The 20,967-nt window shown below is 39.7% G+C and overlaps 1 protein-coding gene across 8 annotated transcripts in view; it reads right to left on the reverse strand.

Moving 5' to 3' along the window:
* Positions 1 to 20,967, reverse strand: part of LOC134212317 (serine/threonine-protein kinase 26) — a 234,433-nt gene that overhangs the window by 69,780 nt on the left and 143,686 nt on the right. For 4 of the 8 annotated variants that reach the window (XM_062690059.1, XM_062690058.1, XM_062690060.1 and 1 more), the window contains exon 3: positions 1,025 to 1,978. The exons of the other annotated variants lie outside the window; for them this stretch is intronic. In XM_062690059.1, coding sequence (XP_062546043.1) covers positions 1,025 to 1,561 — 537 coding nt within the window. In that variant the 5' untranslated portion in view covers positions 1,562 to 1,978. The remainder of the gene's footprint in view (positions 1 to 1,024; positions 1,979 to 20,967) is intronic. 8 annotated transcript variants of the gene reach the window in all.

Genomic DNA, 20,967 nt, shown 5'->3' on the forward strand with positions numbered 1-20,967 from the left:
GTAAAGTGCTATTTTGACCACTCATATGCTTAATTTATAATGCGCTAGAAAGACACCACCAACGCTAGGTGGATTAATCTGTAATCATGTTACGACTGTGCTCTGAAAATTTGAGCTGGTTTGAATGAAAACTGACTTAGCACAACCCGTTTCAAGTTTGCATGGAAAATAGTATGGGACAATGGAACTTTTCATTGTACTGATTATAGTACTTATCCCTTGACTTATCCATTAAAAGCGGGCGAAAAACGAACCCACATAGCTAAAATCAACACTCAAGAGCTTCCACTCAACAATAACCGCATATTAATTAAACCCTGGTTTTTTACACGTTTTGGTTTTAGTCGATTAATACTTTTAGCGTAAATGGAACAATAAGTTAACCCTACGAAAAAAAATCAAAGGAAATTCAGGTAGTATTTAAAAAGCTGTGAAGTTCAGGTGAAGCGAAAAAATAATGGATTCCAACCGCGTGAAAAAAAAACCTGGGTGTAATCGTTCCAATAATAAGTAATCGATTTGGGCTAGTAGGAGAATTATTTGTTTTTTTTTTAATTATATGTAATGCAATCTCTTGAAAAACCAGTAGTCAGTTTGAGTGATGGCATTGATAACCATACGTCGTCATTACTTTTTCCATTACTGAAAAACAAATCTCGTTGCTTGACAGGTTGGAATTCATTTATGCATCATTTTTATCATTGTTCATATTTTTATCTGCTGACGTGCCAATTTGATAGCTCAACACTAAATCATAATCAACCATGACGCATAAGCGAGAACCGTGCTCCCACATGCATCATTTCAATCGCGGGCTAAGCCTTTCAATCTGTTACAACAAATGTTCCATCAACATCAATCATTTGGCTGTACGCTGTTTGAAAATCTGCAATGTTCGAACCTATTGACTGAATGGCTGGGTTGGGCACCCCACACGTTGTACACATCATTATATTGTGATTACTCCCCCCCAATCACAATTAATCACCCCGAAGGGATGTCATTCATCGCCGTATGTGCTTACCAATTCTTCCGGCTGCTGTCGCAGAGCGTTCGAAGGTTGCTGCGGCTGCTGTTGTAATTGCTGTCGCGATTGGGGCGCGGTAGGACCCGCCATAGATGGCCGACCGTTGTTGCTGGGTCGGTTCTGATGTGGCACAAAGCTGGGAGGTAGCGAGTGTAACTGCTGACTGGGAGACCCATTGCCAATTTCGTACATCGACAGGGGCCTCGGCTTCATGGGGTACGGGGAACTTCCGTTGTAGTTCCCGGTTGAAATCTCTTGAAACGACGGAGATTGCGAAAGAGGCTTAATTTCGTAATGCTGCTGGAAGCGCCCGTTTTGGCCGGGATTTTGGTTGGGGTGCGGCAAGCTGTACGAGTTGCGATAACCCGGTTGGTTCCAGTGCGGATTGCTGGGCGTTCCCGGTCCTGGACCGTTTCCGTTGTTATAATGGGGATGGTGATGCATAGAGTTCGGACCAGCGTGCTGCTGTTGCTGCATGGCAGCCACTCCGATATCTCTCCACATCTTGCGAGCTCGTTCCTCGTCTCGCTTCATGCAATTTTCGTTGTATATACTTTGGGTTGGATCAGATTAACTTTCCACTAATGCTTATATCGTCGTGCATGGCATTCACCAGACGCCGGTGAAATCATTTGCAACTTGCACCAACACTACTTGTATCATTTTGGTATGAAAACTTTGGATTTTTCTTGCTGTCGGTGATGATATTTGCACGTTACAATCGCACTTGGTATCAAACAAACACACACTCACAGATATACACTAAATGGCACTTGAATCAATTGAAACCAGATTTTTCACCGAGGTATTTTTCATTTACCAGCCCCAACCTCGTCGTCGACAAATCCACTCGTCGTAATTGAAGCACTCGAATACAAATGGCTCCGTTGCTCGCTGACAGCCGGTCGAGCCGATGGAAAACACCTAAATTTCACGCATCGCTGCACAACACTAAATGGAAGAAAAACGACAATAACAAAGTTGAAAAATAATATAAAACGCAGAACAGGTGGAATTTCGCTCTCGGACGCCCATGGGTTTGCTGTTTACACCACTATGCAAGCTTTGCTCCGATATCACAAAAGTACAACAGACAGAAGTCGCATACCGACAATATGCTCGGTCGTGTCGTGTTTGTTTGCTGACTAAGGGGGGCTCTGCTCATTGTCGTGTTGTTGGTTAACCGGGAGGACACCTCTGGAGTGTAGAAAGGGGGGACGGCGATGGAAATACGGCTCAATATAATATGTTTGGTCGAAAGGCAGCGAGAGGATTTGAATCTTGTGTAATATTGTCAATCCCTGACGCATTTACTGTTCAGATCAAGGAACCAAGTCTCATTTAAGGTTCCCCCAAACACACGCGACGTGACGGTCGCGACGCGATTCTATCGCTTGGCAACAGCGATTATGTCGCCGTTACTTTGAAAGCGTAAATAGAACATTGCCTGTAGCAACACAACGACAGAATCGCGGCGATGTAATCGCTTAGGTCTGGGGGAGCCTTTATAACTGCATTTATTAATAAAGAATTTTTATACAGGATGATTCATTGAAATTTTTCAAAAAATGTGAAAATACGTAGAGAGGGCACGATAAGCTTGGTGCACGGTGCATACTATCAATTGCTTGGTCATATCGATCTGAAGTGATTTCTATTTGTGTGGATATACATACAAAAATACTCAGGATGCAACGAGTTGCAATCGATTTAAAATTTTATATCAATATTTCTATTGGAAATGGGTAGAATTGGTAAATGCTTCAAAAGCAAACAAAAACTAACTGATATTTGACACTTGGATTTAAAGTTTAAACGCCAAAGCCTTCTTACGCCTCTGGGTAATACCATTGGTGACAACCCCCAAAAAGCTTGTTGAGATAATTCGAAACTCGTCACCAACGTTGGTCGTCCGCATTAATTAACGGTAACCTTCTCTGTTTGCTAAACGACGTTGGCGTATTTCATCTTATTCAAATACATATTGTTGTTAACCAAAGCAAATCGACGTAGGCATTTCAATTAGAATATCAGAACAGTAAAAAAATCAGAAAGTTTAAAGTGAACAATCACAATCCGATCCGACAGTGCCGAAATATTGTTTTGATCTAAATTGAGCCGTTTTAGATAATTTAACATTGTTACGGTTGTTTAAAAATAAAAATAAATGTACAAAAAAACAAAACATGTCATGCCACTCGTGTCTTGTTCAGTTATGAAATGATTAAACGATGTTCTGCTGTTATGGATCGGGCCACGAATCAAATCATTCTTGACAAGGTTTTGCAGCTGTCTGGTAAGGGGCTTCAACCTGTAGCGATTTAAATTAAAATGGATCTATTTTCCATTGCGACTAGACGTTGATTGAATGATAGAATATTTGTTCGATAAGATCAAGGCTTACCTCAACATAGTGATTACGCAAAATGATGTACACAGGATTTTGTTTTTACACGATTTTTCGCTCGTATTTTGATCGTGTGACTTTAATTTGCCACCAAACTCTTCGCAACATGTTTCAAAAATCCAGAATAAATCAAAGAAAAATCACATGATAATTAATATACGTTAAATATTTAGGATGAGTGGAAAATTGAGAAAATGTAAATCGCGTAAAAACAAAATCCAGTGTATACCATTATTTAAGAGATGGATGAAAATGATTTATTTTTTAAGCAACACATGTACTAAAACAAACTTCCAACGTCTTATCTATGTATGTACTACCGACATAAATAAAACCAAGGTTGAAATTTAAGAATTTGTGGCCTGTCCAAATATAGTAATGCCAGATTTCACTGGTGCTGGAATACCAAATAGCACAACCCACAAATGTATTATTCTGCTTCAAACTGCTTTCAGAAACCGCCAATATTTAAATACCATTATCATGGAACTGACATCTACTCGGTTCGTTGCCAACTTCAGCCAACAATCCTTTCGAGAGTGTATGCAGACAGAACTCTATCGAGCACTTTTTTGCTATTGTTTAATTCCTTTGCCGACTACCACCCAATCTTTTGCCAAATTTAGCAGAAAAGGCAGAGCCACTATTTCCTCAGCAGACATAAATTCGTGTACCTACTACATCCTCTGTTTGCAGAGTTTGTAGGTGCTTTATCAAAACTCACTATTGTTCGTATGACAAATATTGATAGACAAAATAAAATAAAAATTCTTACTTGGTCAACAATTCGTGAATCGTCTTGAAAGCTTTTATAAGAAATTGAAATCCTATCAACAAGAAGAAATCGTTCTTCAAAGCAAATTTCAACAACATATTGCCTTCAAATGGATGACACCCCACATCAATCAACCCGGCTCGTGCACTTGCCACCAGAAGTACAATGTGTATGTAGATCTTTCCTCGATTAGAAATCCTTCAGTTTACAGAGCCCCATACTCTTCATGTGGACGACTACAAACTCAAGCATTTCATACCACCTACTACCGTTCAATTCCACTGGTGCCTTTCTAGTCAGTCTGATCCTGAGGTTGAGATTTGTAAAGGGATCAAGTCCAAATTAAGAAGTTTCCTTCGGTAATTATACTTCAAGTTGTAGATTGCCACGTCATCGCTACGCATTTACTGCCAGCATACCCGTGGACTTAGAATCAAGATTATATTATTTCCCTTTTCGTCTGAATTAGACTAAGATGTCTATGTCTTAACGGTGACCTGGCTGGACGACCGAATACATTCAACGCAGCTTTTTAACGATAGCTGTTTTCCGCCTGATTTGCTGAGACACAAGCAGTTGCAGTATACGTAGTCGTGGCGGAAGAGTACTTATCAATGTAAAGAAACAATCCCTGTCGTCATCTATTCAACAGTATACTGGCATCTCTGTTGAGCAAGTCTGGATCAACATTGTCGAGTCTTTTGAATTTTTTGTAGGGGCACTCTATATTCCTCCCAAAAAAGTCAGGATGGTTCTTTCGTGCAGCTCCACTTGAACGCAGCGTACGAGGTTCACAAAATTAGCGGTAAGAGAAATGCAGTTATCTTGTTTGGAGACGTTATCGGTTTGGACGAAAGCCAAAAGCGAATATACCTTCCTAGATCTTTTGAAATCACACGTTTCTGTATCTGGTGGGCAAACACTCCTTGACAACTTTAGTTTTAGCGTCAACGAATTCTTATTTCAATAATTGTTAACTGTATTCGGTTTACCGTACTCTGGCTTTCTTATTTTTCAACGGCCATGGAAGGGTCACAGCAGCTTTAGAAAAGGATTGGAATGTTGTGAAAACTCATATGTGAATATGTACATTATGTGGAAGATATTGATTTGGAAACTGTATTGGAGGTAACCACTTTCCCTTCGATGGGACTCGAACCCATGACCCTACAGTACGCTAGACTGGTGCTTTAACCAACTAAGCTACGAAGGATCTCCGTCGGCCTTCGCAACCTAGCGGCTACTGAATGAGCTCAAGATTCCCAAATAGGACGCATAGTCAAATCACTCGCAATCCATTTCTCAAGCCAACACTTCCACATGTGTATAGTAGACTTTCACATTAGAGGAGCGTGAGTATTTAGAATGTCTGGCGGCTGTACACATTCTTCATCAGCAACTGTACTGATCTAGTGAGGTTGTGTAAGCTATTTGCCTGTCGTCCAATGGGTCTATGCGTCCAATTTGGGAATCTTGAGCTCATTCAGTAGCCGCTAGGTTGCGAAGGCCGACGGAGGTCCTTCGTAGCTTAGTTGGTTGAAGCACCAGTCTAGCGTACTGTTGAGTCATGGGTTCGAGTCCCATCAAAGGGAAAGTGGTTACCTCCAATACATTTTCCAAATCAATATCTTCCACATAATGTCCATATTCACATATGAGTTTTCACAACATTGTAAATTAATGTCCAAGTCGGGTGGTTTAATCCTCGGAAAGAGGCAATTAACTTTGACTGAACTGAGGATTGGAATGTTGTTCTAGCTTTTGGCATTCAATGCCAACGTTTCTAGATGATGATGATGATTTTAATAGCCGCGATTTTCTCCTTCTCTCTGAGGCTGACTGTTCTCAGGTATACCAGACCACGGACGTGGATAACGCTACTAATTGTTTAACAAGGACCGCCAACTTCTATACTATGCAAGTTGTTTTACTGCGGAGATCCCCACGTAAACCAACCTGGTCCAATGTCCATCTTCGCACTTTTCGTCGAGGGCGTTCAAACTGTTGGAGCAGTACACTCGTCGAAGATGCACATTCACGAAACGCCTATTCGATGAAGCTAGTCGCATCTATCGAGGGTACAACCGCTTCTTGTAAAAATTCTACGTCGAAAAAAAGCAAGACTGTCAGCGGCGGAATCCAAAATTATTTTGGAATTTTGTCAATTCGAAAAGTAATGAGCGCGGTCTGCCAAATACCAGATACTTGTTCTGCAATGCAGAAGTGTCAAATTTTCTCCCAGATATTCAGTAGCGTCTTTAGGATTCATGTCCCGACAGCACAGGAAACTATACTTGCCCTGAACTTAATACCAAGAGATATTATATTATTAACTTCGGCACGGCAAATGCTGGGTAAAGCGTACCATTGGTACTTCGCGTACCTAAAGGAATAAAATAGACCCCATTTCGCGGTCCTTAGCCTCTTACCCAGCAACTCCTATCCCTACCTCCTCGTGGCGCTGGCCGGGATACGAGCAACTTCAGGGAAGATCGGGTAACCAACCCCGGTGGGAACTATGATCGTATGCTGACAGGGAAGGGGGGATTTGCTCCTCTCCGGAGGTGCAAATCTGATCGAGCGTCTGTCCTCCATGTTAGGAGCGGATCACAAAAGCGTCTGTTCCCCATGTTAGGGGCGGCTGATCATCGTCCGAGTGCCAGCGAAGGAGTCTAAGTGAAACTGTGCACCATGGTCCACCGGGAATAAGGAGGAATGGACCTCCGGAAATTTAGGGGGTTTGGTGTCAGGCCCTGCAAGCCATTCTTTGAAAAACATACGCAACGAACGATCAACAAGCCATGACGTCAAAATCATCATAGGAGATTTGAACGCTCAGCATCTCGAGGCAGCGTTGCCGGAAGAGGGTGAGCTCGATGGGGCCCCTCTTGAGGACTGCTGGAATACTGTCAAAGCAGCCATTAACGACGCAGCGGAGAACAACGTCGGGTATATGGGTCGAAGTCGACGGAACGATTGGTTCGACGAAGAGTGCAGACAGATTCTGGAGGAGAAGGACGCAGCGCGGGCGGTCGCGCTGCAGCAAGGTACCCGGCAGAACGTGGAACGTTATAGACGGAAGCGGAGACAGCAGACCCGCCTTTTTCAGGAGAAGAAACGCCGCCTGGAAGAAGCGGAGTGCGAGGAGATGGAACAGCAGTGCCGTTCTCAAGATACACGCAAGTTCTATCAGAAGCTCAACGCATCCCGCAAAGGCTTAGGATAAGGATGGGAGCATCTTGACGGACGAACGTGTGGTGATCGAAAGGTGGAAGCAGCACTACGAGGAACATTTGAATGGCGCTGAGAGTACAGGCAGTGAAAGTCATGGCAGCGGAGGAGATGACTACGTCAGTTCAGCGGACGATGGAAGTCAACCAGCCCCCACCTTGAGGGAAGTTGAGGATGCCATTCAACAGCTAAAGACTAATAAAGCAGCTGGTAAGGATGGTATCGGAGCTGAGCTCAGCAAGATGGCCCCGGAAAAGCTGGCCACTTGCCTGCACAAACTGATAGTCAGAATCTGGGAAACCGAACAGCTACCGGAGGAGTGGAAGGAAGGGGTTATATGCCCCATCTACAAGAAAGGCGACAAACTGGAGTGTGAGAACTTTCGAGCGATCACCATCCTTAATGCCGCCTACAAAGTGATATCCCAGATCATCTTCCGTCGTCTGTCACCATTAGTGAACGAGTTCGTGGGAAGTTATCAAGCCGGCAGATCTTTACTGTACGGCAAATCCTTCAAAAATGCCGTGAATACCAGGTCCCAACGCACCATCTGTTCGTTGATTTCAAGGCGGCATACGACAGTATAGACCACGTAGAGCTATGGAAAATTATGGACGATAACAGCTTCCCTGGGAAGCTTACCAGACTGATCAAAGCAACGGTGGATGGTATGCGAAACTGTGTGAAGATTTCGGGAAGAAAACAGAAGATTGAAGATTGAACAGTCCAGTTCGTTCAAATCGCGCCGGGGACTAAGACAAGGTAATGGACTTTCGTGTCTGTTGTTCAACATTGCCCTAGAATGAACGGCTGATAACAATGTTAGTCGTGAAATACGAAGGCGCATCATCTGTGGAAGTCGGGCCTACTACGGGCCCCAGAAGAAACTGCGGTCAAAAAAGATTCGCCACCGCACCAAATGTGTCATGTACAAGACGCTAACAAGACCGGCTGTCCTCTACGGACATGAAACATGGACAATGCTCGAGGAGGATTTGCAAGTACTCGGAGTATTCGAGAGACGGGTGCTTAGGACCATCTTTGGCGGTGTGCAAGAAGACGGTGTGTGGCGGCGAAGAATGAACCACGAGCTCGCCCAGCTGTACGGCAAACCCAGTATCCAGAAGGTAGTTAAAGCCGCAAGGGTACGATGGACAGGGCATGTTGCAATAATGCCCTGATGGTGTTCGCTTCCGATCCGGCAAGTACGAGACGGCGTGGAGCGCAGCGAGCGAGGTGGACAGACGAGGTGCAAAACTACTTGGCGAGCGTGGGGCGCATTCGAGGATGGAGAGATGCGGCCTCGAACCGTGTATTGTGGCGTCAAATTGTTGATTCAGTGTTATCTGTTTAGATGTAAACTAAATAAATGAATGAAAATTAATAAGTAACATCGATCTTACTAGATTCGATCACAGAATAATAGTATAGATTTTTGTTCCATTGAAGAGGGAGACGGCTAGGATAGGCTTGACCATTAGCATTGCCAAGATGTAGTACATGGCTACGGGTCTGGACAGGATTCCCCTTCGAATGCAACAATCCGATTTAAAAAAAAACTTTGAACGAATTTCCAATGGAACATAAAAATAATATCACATTTGAATTCAAATAAATTTTCTGTGGGAAATGAAAGAAAACACAACACATTTTAATTAAAATATTATTGAATTCACTTCAATATGAATCAATATTCGGTCATTGGTTTTTGCTTTGTGGCACATAGTGCCACTGAAGAAGCTTGCTTATGCCGATGTACAATCTGTCGTAGGTAACCGAGGGGAAGGGCAAACTCTCAGTATAATAATTAAGCTAAACTCTTTCTGTCAGCAGCAGCAACGGCAATGCACAACTTTATAGTCTTTGAGTTCCATTTCCGGTTCCGTTTTCTCGGCTTTCTTGGGTGATGACGTGTTCAACCTTGTACCCGTCCGTACCCGTTAAGAGATGTGCAAAGTACAAAAGATAGAACTCAACTCGATTGCTCTCACTCAACCTTTCATTGACCAAACCACGCTGTCAGTCCCCTCCGAAAAACGAACAACGGTGAACGGAGAGAGCTTGTGCATTGATATAAATATGGAAATGAATGTGACATTTTCGCCTAACAATGAGCTCCGGGGGCTTGGAAATGGAATGGCTAATAATGTTGTGACTATTCGGAATTGTTGCTATTGTGCACCTCGAGGGTGAAAGATGTTGTGTCTACACATTTCAAGGGAAAACTTTTCTCCAGAATGTGGTGTCATTCGTAAATACTTCCAATGAATTTAGTCGAATGTGAATGTGCTAAAAATGTTTCGTTCTTAGAATATCGCCGTAAAGCGAAGACAAAGCGATGCCTTCGGTGGTTATGAATCAACACGGGTTTAGCTGTGACACAATTATATTGCTTTTTAAATGTCAAACTTGTAGAGTACTTGCATGAAGAATAGAGGTTTCAGTTACAAAAGGGCACTTCGCTTTTTATGGCTATGTTGAAATCTTCACCTTGAACTTTGGTTGAAGTGGTTTTCGCTAGTGGTTGATTTGCTATTTGATTTTTGATGTATGTTCATCATTCGTGTACATCGAGGTGTATTTAAAGGCTATCAGATCATTCTGTTTGATAAACTGAGGAGATATCTGCTTGTTTACTAACACGAATTTGATCCTGTCATAAGTTGAGTTTAATAGGCACTTTCCATTTAATTCTGTTTCAATTCCGGAATTGAATGGAAAGTTCTAAACTCGTCCTATGACAGGTAAAGACATTCCACTAAAAGAGCTAAAATAATTTTCTCACGAATTTGAGGTTTGAAATTTGATAAAATATTTTAATTGAAAACGAGAAAAAGTTTCCATTTGTCTGAGCAAAATATTATCAAAATAATATATTCGAAATTCAGAAACTGACTAGCTAGCCTGGCAAAGTATTAGCTGCACATTTCTATGATCTTCTTTCAATGAGCTAAATTGGGTTTGAACTTGAAATTTGAAACGGCGAATATGTTCATCATTCAATCCATTTCGCTCAACTGGTGTAAATATCAAGTGAAATAGAATCTATTATTTCTGCTATGCTCACGAGTTGTATAAAATGGATTGATTGGATTGATTACCTTTTACAAACTTCAAGGTCGAATTAAATACGATTATTTGAAAAAATATAAGTTTGATAATGAGTTAAATTTGTTTGTGCATAACATGATGGAAAGCGTGTTCTTGTTTTAAGTTTATTTGAAAAGAAAAGAAATCAAAGACTGATTCAAAGTATTTCCATCAACCATAGCATAGTCTATGCAAGCATTTGTCCATTGGAAATCGTTAAAACTGTTTCACACTTGACGAGTGTCCTTCAAAACTAAAACTTGTCTAGTCACGCGTTTCGCTAGTTGCCGCATTCTCCGTTTTCAAGGTGCCGTGCCTGACATGCAATCGCAAATTGATACAAAATCATCCAAAAACCACCATCACTAGTTTGAACGGCTCGCTTCGACATTTCACGTCTCTGTAAGGCGAAACTCCTACTCCTCGGCTTGGGAGGAACACGCAAGAAACAGCAACCACGATATGCAAATAACGGGCAATAATTAGCAACAATTTATTTCTTATTCATCTCCCATGTTTAAACGCTTGCCGACACTTGTGAATGCTCATCCTTCCGCGGGATCAGTGCAAATAGCTGCAATCCCTGATTGCGGATCGGGTGCTGCTGTGCATAATGGATGGCAGAACCCTTTGGGCACAATGTAGCTACACATAGATATACATAGAGAGCGAGTTCGGTTCTTTGGCCTAAGTCTATGTTGCCAACGCTGGTCGTTATGTGCGCTATATTCATTATGACGTCGGCGCGCCCCAGTGCAACAAAGAAGCACATCGTGGACCTCCCTCCTGTCCAGTGTCGTGACCACTGAACTGTGCTATACGCATTCATTATGCAACAATCGAAAGAAGGCTACAACCGTGAACTCTGAACGAAGCAGCCACTTCAATCGAATCGATAATCCCTCTCGGTGCCAGCGGATGAGTACCCGAGTAGAAATGTGGCGTCGAATATAAACTTTTTTTGACGTGAACAAACAAAACGTTATTGACCAACTCCTTACAGTCCCCACCGGAATAGTTACTAAATTATTGTCTTTCTGGGGAATACATTTTAAACTGAGATGGACCATAAAAATGGACCGAAAAATGTCAATAAAAGCTTATACTGTGTGAATCTCGCATTTTCAGGAGAAAATAAGCTTTCTTTCTCATTTGATTGTTGTTGGTTGGGTTACAGATACAAATTTGATTCATTGTTAAAATCCTTTGTATATCCAATATACAAGTTTATTTTGAAAATGTTCGAATCGCGCATATATTTATTTATATTTCAAACGAACTGGGATATATGTATTCATATGTGCTAATAGGGAGCTTTGCACTCGTTTCAAAGATAAACAAAAACTAGAATTATGATATACCATATTATAAGTGGAAGATTTTTTATCTATAATCCAAATTAATGACTATGTATTTTCAAGTAGAGAAAAAGAAATGCACAAAAAATAAGGATGATTTAAATAGCTTGAATTTTTTTGACTTTCCAGACCATTCCTAGAAAAATTTCAGGCATGAAAATATGATGATTCCAAAATATAGAAAGTACAGACTTACCTCATTTCACCGTATTCGGTAAATTTTACCGAAATCTCAACAGCAGAACTGTTCGGTAATTTATTTTACAGATTTTTTGTATTTTTTTCCATTGCTCAACTGTCAAAATCACCGAAAATCAGTAAAATTATTTACCGAACAGTTCTGCTGTTGAGATTTCGGTAAAATTTTACCGAATTCGGCGATTTATTTTAAGTGTGTATCAATGCTTACAGAAATATATTTCCAATTTTTCATTTTCTTTTTTTAACTCAAGCATGTACTTTTAGTACTCATGAACACTTTTGGAACCCATGGAATTCCTGAATTTTCAAAATAATTCTATGCAGAAGGGAAAATTAAATGTTAAAATAACTGGAACGAGACATAAACAAGATCCCACTTATTACTCTCAAGCGTCCATAATGTAAGTTGGACTGAAAGTCAATAAAAATTATGTAAAGCCTGATATAACGATACTTGCAAGTTTGAATCCTCGTAGTTATCCTGAGTTACTGTAAGCTATATAGCAAGAAGGATTTGTAGAATGCCGGAAGTAATTCTGGACTTCTCTTGAAGGTTTATGTACATTATCAATTAATAAAGACGTAATAAAGTTTTAAAAAAATCACCTGTTTTAAACATTGTCTTCCTATACTGTTATGGACTTTCTAGAATTATTATCTAATATTGGAATTTGAGAAACAGGAAGATAAACATATTTTCAAAGAAATTCCTGGAGTTTCGGAAACAATCTACTAGACAAATTCATTGAGAACTTCAGGAAAAAACTATCGAGAGAGCAATCGTAAATTTCTTGTGGATTGTGGATCTAAGTAATACAAGTTCTGTAACTTTGTACGCAAGACATCGAAATTAGAACGATCTACGCGGAAAATGACGTGTGACGTGGTTAATTTACAGCCTTTCAAATCAAAAACTCAAAAAGGGGCTATCCACGAAGTACGTCATGCTTCTGGGGATCCGAACAAAATTAGAGATTTAATGCAAAAACGTATGACGAAGGGGGGAGGGCTTGGAAACCGCAATTTTTTGCGTAAAGTACTTGAACCTTCCCAAACACAATTGAGATTATTTAGCCTACTGTTGAGAAATATCATTTCAGTGTCATAGGATTAGACTGCTAATAACTTTATTTTAATTTGTTTTACAATTTTACATGGGACTAGCTTTTTAATAACTTCAATCCAAAGATTTTATGATGTTCATTAAGCTAAAACGCTTGAAGGATCCTATACCGTTGTCTGAAGGGTTTCATCAAGAAGGTATTTCTGAATGTATTGCCGGAGGAATTCTTGAAGCAAATTCCTCAAGAATTCTTGAAGGATATCCGGATAAATTCCTGGATTTGTTTTGGAAGAAGTTTCGGAGTTATTAACAGAAGAATTGCTGGAGATTTTTTTGGAAGAAGTCCACTAACAAATTCACGAATTAGCAACTTGAACAATTATCCCGAGAATATATAAATCAAATATTCTTTATTTTATATTCTCTCACAAAATACATTGATACAGATCTAACTTTATCATAAATCAGAGACGGTTCATGAATGTATTAATATCGTTATTGCAATTAGTTGTAGCTGCGTTCGTCTTTGAAACGTATATCAACGATTCATGGTGATTCATATCATTATTAATTTTCAGAAATGATTTAGTGTAAATGAATATCGACTAAATTATTTCGTTTTGCATAAATAACTTTGAAAGAGTTTGTCGATGATTGGTTAATAATAATAAATAATCAAGCAATAGGCTATTTTAGGAAGCAAATTTTGTTAGCTGATCGAAATTGTATTATTAACTGATAGGACACCCAAGTCTATTGTTTTCACATTTCCTCAACTGTCTTTCACTTGACAAATAGAAAGTAATTTTGGTTAAAAAAGGATTATATTCCATCAATGATATTTCCATCAGCTGATCAAAATGCGAAATTTTTTTTTTCGCTGCCCCTATCGAAGTTCGGCACAGTCATAATTCATACCATGCTTCGATTTTTCCCAACAGTGAATTATATTTGCGGTACCCAGCATTTTTTATAACTTTTTTATATATGATTTTCACATAATTTGCAAAATCTTTATTTTCAGAGCAGTATTTTCAGTATAAATGCGTACTTCTCGCAGCGATATATGGTTCACTCTTTTTGTGTATTTCTCTCTATTCTCTGTGGCCGAAATGAGAACATGGTGGTGCTTGACAGTTTCTTATTGAATAGCGGGAGAGTTTCCAATCAGAAACAAAACCTAGGGGGAAAGACGGCTTTGGCAGGTTTTGTTCTATTATTGGCAGGGGGTTTTTGTCGACCAAATTTTATGAAATTTGGCCACAATATTCTTTGATATGCAAAGAATGTTTAGGCCAAATTTGAGCCTAGTCAGTCATAAAAAACCCCCCTGCCAATAATAGAACAAAACCTGCCAAAGCCGTCATTCCCCCTATGTGAGCACACAGGAGAGCAATAAAAAACAACAAAAAATCAATGCCAATAACCATACTCGCATCAGCCGAAATGTACCCGTTCTGAAGGTAGTTCTCTCTCCGCTTTTCTTCCTATTCTCTCTCAGGTAAGAATAAAATGTCTGTCACCATGCTCTGTACACTTACAGCGCATTTACAAAGCCATGTCTGCCCCTAGTATTAGATGCAAAGATGGCAATATGTTAAATGACGTGAAATGAAAATCATGTAGGGTTACTGGTTCCTGGGCTTCATCTCATGATCGACCAAAATTCAAAAGTTGGTCATCAGGGCGTATGCCAACTAACAGCATTTCAATACAATATTCACATTCAGAGCCGTGGACTCCTAGTGCCCTTGGCGAAACCGTTATTGGGCGCCCTTTTTTTACATACATGCTCAAAACAAATAGCATGATAAGAGCTGGGATATTTTGAAAATTAACCTTTTATTGCGTTGTGGATTTAATGAATGTTTGCTTTATAAATTCCTAAAGCCTTTATAACCTGCATATGTTCCAATAGGTATTAAGTAAGGATTATTCAAAACGTCCTCAAATCCCTTTTCTACTAATTTTAACGATTTTCTGAAAGATTAAATAAATCTACGCAAATAAAAAATACTAGAGCCAGTAGTGCGTGTGTTACTGATAAAAAATCCAGACTTGTTGTGAATTCACGCATGAGTGGATCTAGCTAGGCCAATAAAATCCATCTCTCAAGTGTGCCAATCGGACGAAGACGCATTGATAAGAATCCTGCTTTGGCCTTAAGAATCGCCACTAGACCTTAGTTGGTGGTTTGAAAGAACTACTGGACTATAAATGAAATTCTACTTTGGAGAGAATTGGTAGAAGGTAGGAATAGCGATTGGAACCCAAATCCGGACCTATTCGGATCAAGATACATCAATTCCTGGAGTTTGGTGGCACTGATCGGTAGTTTGGTGACATTGATTGGCGTGGTTAGGCCAATAAATTTCAACTTTGATGCATATTATCGTATTCAGCATGTCTTTAGATAAGTGCCTCGTTTAAAGCTTTACAAGATTACACAGGACTCTGTTTTCACGATTTTTTTCGCTCGTATTTTTGATCGTGTGACTTTAATTTGCCACCAAAATCTTTGCAGCATGTTTCAAAAAATCCTAAATTATTCAAAGAAAAATAACATGGGAATACATATGCGTTAAACATTTAAGATGAGTGCAAAATTTGCAAAATTGTGAAAATGTAAATCGTGTAAAAACAGAATCCTGTCACTTGTCATAAGACGAGTTTGTCTTCAGTGTCTCATACTTGACTCAAGTCAAGTACGAGACATTGAAGACGGCCTTACTGTTGAGGTCGAAATACGTATCTGTCAAGGTACAATTAAGTGGTGGAATTAAATGGGATTGTACAAACTCGAAGACATTCCACTAAAAAGCTCAAAATAAATCCTGTGTTATATACAAAAAATCAAATTCAAAATATCATCGAATATTCAACTGGTTTGCTTGTTTTTTCACCATCATACAAGTGTCTGGTTTAAAAAGACGAACAGATGGTCTAGTGGCTATCGCTTCTGCCATATAGGCAGGAAGTCGTGGGTTCAATTCCAGGCTCGTTTCTTTCATGCATGGTATTTCTATATTACTTCTTTCTGTGTTTCACGTTCTACCAAAAAACGAAAGCGAAGCGAAATGTCCAATTATTACATTACGTAATTAATGGATCTTCCCCTACTGTTATAACCTTCCTCACTAACAATTTCAAAAAACCTCCCGTAGCGTCTATGAGAGGTCGTTCAACTAACGATCCTTTCCCCTCCTAAGCAATCACTTGGACGTGGAATGAACAGATCTTAACTATTGGAGAGTGCATTGTTTCCATCTAAGAGAAAGTGATTAGTCCCAAATCAATGTCTGTGAAAGTGATGGTACTCTCATACAATAGTCCAGACTTATACCCCACCTGCGAATTGATCAACGCTAATGCCTAATGCTAATCATACAAGTGTCTGGTTCGAAGGAATCGAAAATGTAACTAAATCAAATGCGTTCGCTATGGTCGATTTTGAACCTCCAAGAGCTTGCCTGCATAAAACGAGAGAATTTATTTCAAATTCAAACAAACACCCCATCACTATTCCTGTGAATTTAATATTTTAAAACGGCTTAGATTTATCAGTCACGAACGAAATTATACGCCTTTTACAGTTTACTCTGTGTTTCGTCTTTGGCGTAATGAAGTCCTCATCTAGGACTTTTTCCCCAGAAAATTGTTTCATTCATCTTTTCATTTATATTTCCTGTTCCTTTCTATGCATTTTTACTTTCTTCTCCATCAGGTAAATGATAAAAAAAGTCAGTGAAGATGCTCCTCGAGCCGACGTTCTGATACCTGTATCAGTTATTGGCAGAAAAGGCCCTTTCGGAAATTAGCCTAGCGAGTGATTACGGATGTAGTCCCCATGGAATCGTCTGTTGAAAGCTTGAATCTGAAGCACTTTGAATGGGCGTATCCGGCGCTGGCCAGGATACGAGCAACTTCAGGGAAGATCGGGTAACCAACCCCGGTGGAAACTATGGTCGTATGCTGATAGGGAAGGGGGGATTTGCTCCTCTCCGGAGGTGCAAATCTGATCGAGCGTCTGTACTCCATGTTAGGGGCAGCTGATCATCAACGCGATGTAGGTAGCGCAACGCTGGTAAGGTAGCCTACCGAAAATTCTACAGTTACCAAGAAAGGCAAAAGTAGAGCAAACGGATTGATTCAACGACAACAGACTCGGCAACGAATAAAGGACAACGATTGGAAAATCGGATCTTGGAACGTATGCACTTTGAATGAACACGCACGTGTTGGGCTCCTGGCTCGTGAGCTGCAGAAGATCGGCGTGAGTGTGGCAGCAATCCAGGAAATACGGTGACGCAGAACTGGAGAACGTGAATTCCGGGCGGTTGATCCCATAGCGAACACTTCATTCAAGTACCACATCTACTATAGCAGCGGTGACAAAGCAGAACGTTGAGTTGGCTTTATGGTGATCGGGAAGCAGATGAAGCGTGCTATCCGGTGGTAGCCGATAAGCGACCGCATTTGCGTGTTGGGAATGAAGGACAAATGCTGCAACTATAGCCTGATCAGCATCTATGCCCCAACGAACGTGAAGCCTGATGACGTGAAGGATGAGTTCTATGAGAGCCTTGATAAGGCCTACAGAGAGTGCCCAACACACGATGTAAAGATTGTCATCGGGGATGCAAATGCACAGATCGGAAGAGAAAGTTTCTTTCGCCCTGTCATTGGTACGGAAAGCCTTCATTCCGTTACCAACGATAATGGTCTACGACTTGTAACCTTTCCTACTGCTAGAGGGATGGCAATAAGCAGTACCTACTTCGCACGGAAGAATATCCGCAAACACACCTGGCAACATCCGAGTGGAAACACTTGCTCACAGATAGACCAAGTGCTGGTCGACGGACGACATTTCTCGGATTTTATAGATGTAAGGTCCTTCAGAGGTCCGAACATCGACTCGGACTATCTTTCGACTTTCCTTGATAAATTCCGGGAGTACAACATTAGACTGATTAGACTGATAAGTGCAACGCTGGATGGCTTGAAATCAAGTATTTGGATTGCAGACGAAGTGTCAACCTCGTTTGTGACCTTAGACGGATTGAAGCAGGGTGATGCACTTTCGAATTTATTGTTCAACATTGCACAGTGGGCCACGTCGTGAAATTAGGAGGAAAAAATTATTTTCACCATAATGATAATTTTTTAGGATCAAAGTGTCTTCAGCAAAGTCAAAGCTCATTATTTAAGCTTTATTTTGAAGTTTGTTGCAATAGGGTGGCCCCACTACATTTTGAGATAAATTTTTTAACTTTTATATTTTTAATTTCAGCATTGTACGATGTTCTAGAAAGTTGTTCCTTATTTAATTTTGAGGCACTTTGCTGAAGAAACTATTGTTGTACGTCGTTTGTATCATTTGTTATGATAATTTTCATAATAATTATGTTAGGGTGATCTTAAAAAATAAATATTTTGATTGTAACTTTTTAGTTTTAATTTTTATCAAATTGACGTCTTCTACAAAGTTTTAGAGCTTTAAAAATGCACGTTTTGGTTACCTAACCAAGTAAATTCATTGATGGATTGCAGAGATATCACTGTTTTTCTTGAAAAAAATCCGTTGTTTTTAAATGCCTGTATTTTTGAATTGAGGAAAAAGGGGATCCATTTTCCCAGGTTTAGACAGAGGAAGGGCTAAGTTGCTCTTCATATTTTGGTATTAGAATTTGAGGGAATTTGAGGTTTTTCCATCATTTAAAAAAATGGCTTTATGTACGAGGAAATCAAAATCATCAGTTCTAGAAGTGTTATAAAACCCGAAATTCCGCCCAATTCGTCAAAAACTAAATGTTTATATGTAGTAATCATAAGTTCCTTATATATTTCCAGCGCATCATATACCGATTGGTAGAATAACATGTTCAATAATATCAACGCTTATCAACGTGACAACTTCACTGAACAGACCGTAATCGTAGGTTGTTTACATCACTCGTTCAATCGATTTTACTTTTAAATCGCTAGGGTGGTATGGAAAATTAGGTTTTTCGAGCGTATTTTTTTATTTAATTTTTATCTAGATATATATTAGGGTGGTTCAAAAATTCTATTTTTCTCCACACCGATCACTCAATTCTGTCCCATGTTCTGAGTGTCCTCCGCGAATTGATTTAGCACGAGCCGTTTCAAATTTGCATGGGAATTAGTATGGGCAAAGTGAACTTTTCATCATACTGATTATGGCGCTTTCCAATTAAGCGCTGGCGAAAGCAGAACATGCGCTTCGAAAAGTTCAATAAAGATCATCAAAGATTCGCAAGCTGGATTCAAATCGATTACTAATTATTGGAACGATTAATCAACATGCGATTTTGGCCATGTGGGTTCTTTTTTCGCCAGCGCTGTATGGGGAAGCGCCATAATCAGGAGGATGAAAAATCCACTTCCCCATACTAATTCCCATGCAAACTTGAAACGGCTCATGCTAAATCAGTAGTTGTTCAATTTCGCTCAAATTCGCGGAGGACACTCAGAACATGGGACAGAATTTAGTGAACGGTGTGGAGAAAAATAGAATTTTTGAACCACCCTAATATATATCTAGATAAAAATTAAATAAAAAAATATGCTCGAAAAACCTAATTTTCCGTACCACCCTAGCGATTTTAAAGTAAAATCGATTGAACAAGCGATGTAAAACAACCTACGATTACGTTCTGTTCAGTAAAGTTGTCACGTTGATAAGCGGTGATATTATTGAACATGTTATTCTACCAATCGGTATATTGAGTAAAGATGCGCTTGAAATATATATGGAAGTTATGATTACTACATATAAACATTTTGTTTTTGACGAATTGGGCGGAATTTTTGGTTTTACAACACTTCTAGAACTGATGATTTTTATTTCCTCGTACAAAAATACATTTTTTAAATAATGGAAAAAAACCCTCAAATTCCCTCAAATTTTTCAATACCAAAATATGAAGAGCAATCTTCAGCCCTTCCTCTGTCTAAACCTGGGAAAATTGATCCCCCTTTTTCCCCCATTCAAACATACAGGCATTTGAAAACAACGGATTTTTTCAAGAAAACAGTGATATATCTGCAATCCACCAATTAATTTACTTGGTTATGTAACCAAAACGTGCATTTTTTTATGCTCTAAAACTTTGTGGAGTACGTCAATTCGATAAAAATTAAAACTAAAAAGTTACAATCAAAATATTGATTTTTTAGGATCACCCTAACATAATTATTTAAAAATTATCATAACAAATGATACAAACGACGTACAACAATGGTTTCTTCAGCAAAGTGCCTCAAAATTAAATAAGGAACAACTTTCTAGAACATCGTACAATGCTAAAATTAGAAATATAGAAGTTAAAAATTTATCTCAAAATGTAGTGGGACCACCCTATTGCAACAAACTTCAAAATAAAGCTTAAATAATAAGCTTTGACTTTGCTGAAGAAACTTTGATCCTATAAAATTATCATTATGGTGAAAATAATTTTTTCCTCCTAATTTTACGGCGTGGCCCAATGTGCATTGCACTCGAAGGCGCTATTAGGAGATCTGGCTTGCAGAGGAACGGCACTATCATCACACGGTCGCATATGTTCCTGGGTTTTGCCGACGACATCGACCTCATTGGAATCGATCGCAGAGCAGTAGTGGAGGCTTTTGTCCCACTGAACCCGAGCAGGAGCGACGACCTCGATAACAGAAATTGGTATGATTTAGCCTTGCATAAGAGGTAAAATACCAAAAAATAATACCAAAAACTTATATGCAGAATACTCGAGGTATACCATGCTTAGGTATTTCAATACCTAACGAATAATA

This window comes from Armigeres subalbatus, chromosome 2 (genome assembly GCF_024139115.2).
Source record: "Armigeres subalbatus isolate Guangzhou_Male chromosome 2, GZ_Asu_2, whole genome shotgun sequence".
NCBI lineage: Eukaryota > Metazoa > Arthropoda > Insecta > Diptera > Culicidae > Armigeres > Armigeres subalbatus.